This window comes from Patiria miniata, unplaced genomic scaffold (genome assembly GCF_015706575.1).
Source record: "Patiria miniata isolate m_02_andy unplaced genomic scaffold, ASM1570657v1 HiC_scaffold_17, whole genome shotgun sequence".
In the NCBI taxonomy this organism is placed as follows: Eukaryota; Metazoa; Echinodermata; class Asteroidea; order Valvatida; family Asterinidae; genus Patiria; species Patiria miniata.
Window position 1 is genome coordinate 9,329,112 of NW_024037055.1, and position 8,650 is coordinate 9,337,761.

Consider the following 8,650-nt stretch of genomic DNA (forward strand, 5'->3'; position numbering starts at 1 on the left):
TTATTACACACAAAAAACACTGGCTATGAAATACAAACAACGCCATCTTGTACAATGTTGCATTGCAGTTGACATTGGGGAGTATTTTAATCGTGCAACTATGAGGAAGCTACTCAAAGATACTGGAGAGGAGTTACTGCAAGCAGGTATTGAGGTTGCGTTGAACTTCGTCCTGAATGATCTTGGCATTCCAAAGGTAAGTCACATGGTGGTGGAGGGTCATAATCAAATCAAGCATCGGATTGATTACCGATTGACAAACTAATTAAGACTATTGTCCACAAAATTACAGCGTGTCTCAAAAATGTAGAAGTTAAACAACTTGTTTTTTTTCTGAGGAAACAAAATGTCTTTTTTTAAACTAGTTACCATAACATGTCAGTGTTTTTTATGCTTGACGACATGATTTTTATTCTGTGTGATTTGTATCCTTTGTTTGAAAGTTTATTACGACAAAGCTTGTAAAGACTGTCAAAATCTGTTTGGGCAACTTTCTTATTGTTCACAACACCTTCTTGGTTTGTGAATGCCTTTCATTAGAGACCAGATAATTTAAAAGTGGCCCAAATGGGATAAAGTTTATAGACAGATGTGAACGCAAGGCTCAATATATTATGGTGTCACTGAGCTTACAGTGCACTAAAAGTTCCAGAATCAAAAGCAGCTGCAATAAGCTTACAGTGGTGTTTTGCTTTTTACAGCCAATGTTAGATTTTAAGATACATTAATAAAACACACTTTATCGTTTCAAACTTCAAGACAAGCTACAGGCCTAAATAACTGTAGTACCGAATTTGCAGGAATTTCTTAGTGATAAGGAACCATGCCTAGCGCCAACCAGCATGAGTCATCTACAGTTGATTGCTGCTCTGGAGGAGAGGCAACTTGCAATCACGGGAACTAGAATGGAGTTGGAAGCCAGGCTGTCTCAGGATGATAGAAGTGAGTAAAAAAGAAATACAACATGTACTGCCTTTTTTTGGAAATGTTGACCCTTTCGGTTGTCAGAATGTGCTCCTAACTAAACTAATTGGAATAGCTCCGGAACGCTTTGGCCGATCGGCGTGAAATCTGATGACTTGTCGTAACTTTCACAGGGGCTCTATATAGTACCAAAACACGATGTCTACGGTATGCATTGTTATCATAACTACCGACTAAAAAGCATAATAATCGTAAAATGTTATATTTTTATACAAAAACATGGAAATATTCATGTATTGAGTCAAAACAATGTTTTCTGTGCCCGAACCTATCTAAAAATCTACTTGTACTAAAATTCACGGTCAAGTGACCAACTTCAATGCATACTGGGAATCCAGCGTGGCCACTATTCGCGGGAAAAGCCTTAACAGCCTCTGTTTTTTGCGGTTATTTTTTTCTAATTTGTTGCATTAAAAATTACAAAAGTTTATAACATTCCAATAATAGTGCAAATTTAGGTTTGAGCCACACATTCTAATTTTTGGGTCAAAATCACACAAAAAATTGATGATTTTGCCCATTTCCAGTCTAGCCTGGCAAAGTGAGTAATACGGTGGAAGTACATGTACTGTTCATGTACAAGTGAATTGGACTTAGAAAAAACGGGAACCTCGCTTAACTCGAACTCTGGATACCTTTATCCATTACCTTGAGGTTTGAGTTATTGGGATTTTACTGCGTTTGAAAAACAAAGCAAAAAGGAAAAAAGTGTACTGTTAAAAATTTTAACGGAAAAAAACACAATCAAAACTGTTTTTAAACTATAAGTTTTTCGTTTTATTGTATTTGAAAGGGCAGGACAGGAGACTGGTGACAAGTCTATGATTGGTTGATTTGCTCTCCTTTATTTACTGATTGCTCTCAAAATTACAATGATGAAGATAGTAGTTGAGCTGATTAGGCTGATTTACTGATGAAAACTGAGTTGATTTACTGATGAAGAATGAGCCGTGGAATGGGGGTTGTGTAAGCCGTGTGGTAGGCCGTGGTTCTACAAGAAAACCAAATGAATACAAAAATAAATATTGGAACCTACATATGAAGTGACATGAAAAACACATGAAAATGGACTACGTTACATGCAATAAATTTAACAAGTATCAACTAAATTATCTAACAAACTGAGAGATTGGATAAGCTACTATAAGCCCCAAATTACACTAAATTAACCAGCAATAAAATTAAATACGAGGGCATAATCTTTAGTTAAAGATCAATAAATTGTGCGTACATGTACCCATGTGATAACAACATGTCATGAAACCCACGTTTTTTATGCATTACAAACCCCCACAAAATATCTCTTAAATCATCTATAAATGTACTCACTTTTAGCTTCTACGCACGGCCGCTGATGGACAGCATACAGATGATTAGGAAAATTGGGTTTAACCTGGGATTTTACGTTTGATTGAAGGAATAATTGAGAGATTTATCGGAATGATTTCAGGACAAATGTGACTCAAATTGGAATCACGTTGGAATTTTCTAGATTCATAATCACAAGAGGGCACTATACCAGTTAAACGCTCAGACATTTTCGTACAGTAATCTTAAATTGTGTTTGAAAATATAACAACCGTTTAAACTAACTTTAAGCAGTCAAAAGAGAGCCGGATTCTCAAAGATAACAAAATGGCGTTTTTTTGCGAAAAAGAAATAAAATGTTAACTGAATTAATTCAGAAGCCCCTAAAATACCCCTCCATCACCAAAGACCCTAAAACGTATCCTTTTTTTTTACAACGTCTTGTTGTTGATTTGCGCAGGTTGTCAGTTCTCCACATTGCCAGTTTTCCCCCCAGAGCTGGCCAAGGTGGCCTACTGCTCCCTGAGTGAGAACTGCCTCCGTCTAGACTGCTGTCTGGAACTCAACATTAAGAAACTGAAATTCCGCCGCTCCTTCAAAGCCTTTGTGGAAGTTGACGCATGTGATTTCACATTCTACATCGCATTTCAGCACTTGCAGTACAAGAAATTGCTGTTGAGCTACGAATGGGGTGAGTCAAGGTCGTTTTGACGAAAAAAAAAATATGTATACACGGATGCACCCAAGTGTGTTTTTGCCTGTAATCTAGGACCCTATAGTGTCCCTCTTTTGTTTGTACTCAAACTTTTTGGGAAAACCTCCCATATGATTTTTACACGATCTTCAATTGGGGACCTTCGGGAATTTGGGACCCTATTGTCCTCTATTGTACAACGTCTCCTTTTGTTAGCAAAAGCTACTCACGTACATGCCCCCACACGCACACGGTGTTTTTTTGCATCCAAGCTACACGGCAATATGATTATAGAGGTCGCTGTTCGTATGGGGCGCAACAGGGACTAATACATCCTGCAACTCTGTGCGTCCTACGAACCTCTAAAACCGGGTAATCGCCTAGTTAGTTTCAAAGACGTATACACACTGTTGGTTAAGTGGCCTACGAGCTTCAAAATGCTACAGGTGTCTGACAAGGCTTAAACCAGATTCAGATTATCTTAGTGTTACCGAGAGTACACATGAAAAATAAGAAATTAATTAATCATACCCCGTCTATGTAAACAGGAAAATCGCAGCAGCAAAGCATCGGTCCTATCACCCTTAAGTACTCCATCAACAAACTGGACGCTGAGAAGGTGTTTGAGGTAGACTTTGGGGCATCTATCTGTCAAGGCGCCGATGATTGCATCTTTGATGTGGACATCATCCAGGACTACAGAGTTCCTATTCCATTCTGCAACTCAAACTTCTCATTCGCCCTTCCTGGTAACAGATTCAAATAATAAGGATACGACATGTCCATCCGATTTTCAAATAGGTTTAATGTGTTGAACCATGTAATGCTATATACATACGGGTTTTTATTTATTTAAGGGGCAATATTGATTAATTTAAGATGAAGTTTTAAATAATGTTATTAAGGATTTGATAAATATTGGGTTTTTGTAATGCTTCTTAGAGTAAGTGGATAGCTTGCGGGTCATCGTAGTCACAACATCAGGCAGGACTTTGCTATTAATGGGGCTATAAAGTTCCCCTTGTATGTCGTGAACAAATGCCTGGAATGGGCCTGTTTTCGTTTAATAATTGGGTTATATATATTAGCTGCTTTACCAGTCTCATTTCCACGATACTGTTGTTTCTATCTTTTTGTCTTTGTAGGAGGGAATAACTTGAGGGACTTTCTTGATCAGGTTGGCCGGAATGCTGGACAGGAAGTCGTCAACGTTTTTCTGGAGTTCATTGGTCTTCGAGATAAGATCAACGATGGACAGTGTGACACAGGCGCACTTGTTTCAGTGGATGAGGAAGGTAATATGTTTGTAATGTTTTGCTTGTGTTTATCTTTTATTTTTTTGGCAGAGGAAATTAAAACTTAGTTGACGCTAGTTGTCTAGTGGCTAGTTAGTTTCATTTTGATCAGTTTCACCTTTGCAGCAATGCTGCATCCCCATTCCTATTACTTAAAGAGTGTTTTAATTGACATCGATTTTTGAATGAACTTTGTTTTAGTTTGTTAATCAATTTAACGCTTTATAATGAAGGGATTATTATAGTGTCGACTAGGGGGTTTGCGTCACACTGGCTTTGTGACAAACAGTCTCTGTCTGTCATCCTGAAATGCTTGAACTGTAAAAAAATAAGCTGTAAGGGGATATGCAACAACCTCGTCCCCAGGGTGTCGGGCAGGACGCGCCCACCACTAACTGCTCTCATCCTGTATTGGATCATTTTCATGTCCAAAATTTTTTGGACACGTATGTAAATTAGGAATAGTCTGGTGTGCCTGCCTGTGCTGTACGTTAGCGTTTGCTTTTGTAAGCGGTGTCTGGGCTAAAATAGAATCAAATTAAAGTTACGTAAACCCTTTTATGTTGAAACTTTAATTGTTATAATCTTCTCCAGCCAATATGCAGTATATACATTTCATATAAATAAATAAATTCGAAAGAAAGATTATTTTTTTATAATATGTGGACGTACTAATTAAATTGAACGTGAAAACACGTGATGCACGTTGGAAATAACACCAAGTACACGATATATATCAATTACTTACCAATTTGCGGTATCGAATCAGGACACATGAAGCAAGTATTTCCTATCCAGGGCTTGCTATTGTAAAAGAGGTGGAAAATAAAGTTAGCCCTGGGGACGAGGTTTGAATCTGCTGTGGATTGAAAAAAAAAAGTTGTGACAGGATGCTACGGGGATTACGTCCGCCCAATTGTGAAGGAAGGTCACTGTAGAGCGTTTCAGTTTGTGAAAAGAGATGTCCACACTCAAAGGACCTTGTTTGTGTATAGGGGTTTAAGAATCTGTTTTAGAAGTGCATGTAAAACCAACAACAGAGAATCCAAAGGACAGTGGTGCCTCCGGTGACCTAGCAAAGTGATATTGGTCCAGTGGTTGAGGGTTTTGCCCAAAAATACTGGAAATGAAATTAAAGTTTCAATTACAAAAAATATATTGTGCTGAAAAGCAATTCTTTTGAGTGAGGCAAATGTGCGTCTATATTGATAAACGGCTGATGTCTATATGAGTAAACAAAGCCAGATACTTTGCTAAGGGTACTTTGTTAAGATACTTTTTATAAGAGCGCAACAACATTTTAATTTCATGTACATTTTGTTTGAAGTAGATATAGCCACAGTCATTTAATTTGGCTGATTGAATCTGCCCTTTCCTTGATTTGTGCGATTTTTCATGCTCTTTAGTGTGCACTGAAGTAAGCCTGCAGTCGCTGCCCACTGGAATAACATGTGAGCTTTCACCTCGATGCCTGGGAGTTCGATGCTGTGCCGAACTCGATCTGAAAATCACTGTATTATCAGTCAACATGTGGCTGATTATCGATCCGTGTGAGTTCACGCTGTCAATGGGATTTGGAAATGGTCTTGACGTTCACCATATTTGACTACCACTGGGGTAAGTGCAACATAGAAAGTGCTTGATGTCGATGTCGGTATCAATGATGTAAAAGGGAATATACAACATTTGCTTTTGCTGTAATTTTCAGAAATGAATGGATTGGAGGGTAGTATTTCATAGGAATAGTGTTACACTGACTTGCTTGAAGTTTTGTGTTCGTAGGTGCTTGAAAAACCAAGAAAAACAACCATGTTCCTGGAGTCTGGTTCCCTGACCCACTGAAGATGAAACAGAGCAATTTATAGTCGTCAGGGAATTGTAAGGTTGGGGAAACAGTCTAGTTGGCTTGTACCCGTTCATAGGTGTGTAATCAATTGCAAACAAATGCAACCTAACTAAAGAATGGTAATTTGGGGGCGAATTTGAAAAAAGCCAGTTTTTTCCAAGCTTTACACTGTCATTCACTAAAAGTCCAGTAAGGTAATTTAACATAATTTGGAAGTTTTGTTTGTTGATGTTTTCAAATGTTGTATATTCCCTTAATTGCTCTGAATGACAATAATTGGAAAATAGTCTCTTTACTTTCAGGCTTTCAATTCAATAAAAATTAGCATTCCACAATTCAAGGCGAGAAATAATCCTTTTTTATTGTCTGCGATTGATAACTTGACGAAAAATATATTTTAAAATGTGACGAAAGGCTTTTACGTTCACTTGATTTGATTCTGTGTAATTTCCTTATAATGCGGTACTTTTACCAGGTACCCAGGAGAGCTGAAGATTGGCAAAGCCGTGACACTTATCTACACCATTGACAAGCTGACTGAGGACAAGGTGTTTTGTATTGGACCTAGCACTGTCCCTGTGCCTGCCAGACTTAGACTTCGACTTGCCCTCCATTGACATTCTAAAGAGGACCCGAGTGCCAATACCACTCTGCACCAGAATGCTACATTGCCAGGTATTCCTTCAAAATGCCTTTGAGTCCAAATCTATGGGATTACCTGTTAAAACTGGAGCATACAATAAACGACAGGCAAATGGCAATTATTACCTTTTAACGAAGTTTTGCGATTTTTAGTGGTTTGAATCTTTCTTAAATATATGCCTATGGATGTTAAACTTAAGAGAAAGATCCTACAGACAAGATTATCTTTCTCAAACGCCCTTCTTTAAAAACGAATTTGGGGTTTGCCAGGGGACTTTCGCGGCATAAACAGTTGTAGTGCGTACATTTTGGTCTGTCCTTGTTGAAATGCATCGAGAATAATTTGTATCCATCTACAGGAAATGGAACTGTTAGAGGCTTCTTGCAGATGGTCGGTCGGAATGCGGCAGACTCGGCCGTGGATGCCATTCTGGAACATCTAGGATTATCTGTGAGTCATTTCTGTCAATAGTAACCACAAATTTGATGATTTTAAGTGATCAATTGCGATTTGACGAATGGGTTTATTTAGAGTAATGTGGATTGTCATTTCAAAATTGTCCTTGCGTTGTGGTTTACCTGTTCCAGGAATACATCAGTCGAGTGCCATGCGTCCGTCCACAAGTAACACAAGATGGTTGGAACAGAAGTACGGTCGAATATATAATAGAAAATATATATGTATTGTACACATAATTTTACCTTATTGCTGGTCTCGCAGATGATAAATTCTACTTAATTGACAGCCTCCTGAAGAAAAGAGGAAAGATATCTAACTGTTGATATAATAATAAAGGTCCGGGAACTCTGAAACCTGCTTGTCATGCGCTGGGTCTTGGTTTCCAGTCGTTGTTTTGCTTTAATTCTCTAAACGTGTACTAAAGTAATTTATCTGTGTATAGTTTTGTCCAAGAGATGTCAGACTACCCCGCCCTTCCAGGAACCTGATCTGCACACTACTGGAGAAGTGTCTAGGGTTCGATTGCTGTCTGGAGCTTCCCATTCCCGGATCACTCCCGTCAGTACCAAGTTGCGTTCATCTTTGATCCTTGTAACTATCGGCTGTCGATGAGTCTTGGAAGCTGGAGCCGGGATCTGAATATCTTCTCCTATCATTGGGGTCAGCGGAAGTGGTCACCATAGGAAGTCGGTCACCTTAAGGTATGCTAAAGGTGGAGTAAACTTTAAGCTGGTCACGCTTTCATACACATCATCATGTTTTGGTCATTAAATTGAATCATGGAAATTAAGACAACTCGTGACCCATAACTCAAAGGGTCGGCCATATTCGGGTGTTTTGGGACGGTAAAAAATTGCATGTACTACCGCGCACACCACTCTTCACCCAAAGCCTTGTGTGCATATTGTTTGTATTAGTATAACAAAAACGGAATCACATATACCCTTAAAGTTACAACAACAAGAAACTTATGCTCAAAACGTACTCAGGGAGTTATGTTTTGCTTGTTGGGCAGCCTTTGCATCATATTCTGAACATAAAATGTCAGGGACACGGTTTGCTTTTTTTTAAGGGGACACAGAAAACGGATGGTAAACAAATTATTTGTCTTTTCTTGTAAATTCTTTACAGCATGGTCATTGACAAATCTGATGCAGAGGAATCCTTCCGGATCAATTTGGGCATCTCCATTTGCATCGACAGTGAGTGTACAACCACATCAGTCCTTCAGGATTTCTTGGTCCCTATCCCGTTCTGTAATCTCAATGCTTCCTTTGAGTTGCCTGGGCGACGGCAGCTTTGGCAGGTCTTGCCCGGGATCTTGCCGGAAACGTTGGGGAGTTGGCCATCCAGGCTGGTCTCCAAAAACTTGGAATACAGGTACTACTTCGATCATAAGTAGGCCTACATCTTGCTTGCAT

General features: G+C 38.9%; 1 protein-coding gene across 1 annotated transcript; it reads left to right on the top strand.

Moving 5' to 3' along the window:
• Positions 1-100: 100 nt before the first annotated feature.
• LOC119724020 lies at positions 101-8,631 on the top strand. The gene is made up of 7 exons (XM_038194941.1): positions 101-196; positions 801-942; positions 2,753-2,983; positions 3,535-3,735; positions 4,132-4,281; positions 7,129-7,240; positions 8,361-8,631. The coding sequence occupies exons 1-7, from the start codon at positions 101-103 to the stop codon at positions 8,629-8,631; spliced, it is 1,203 nt and encodes a 400-aa protein (XP_038050869.1).
• Positions 8,632-8,650: the final 19 nt, after the last annotated feature.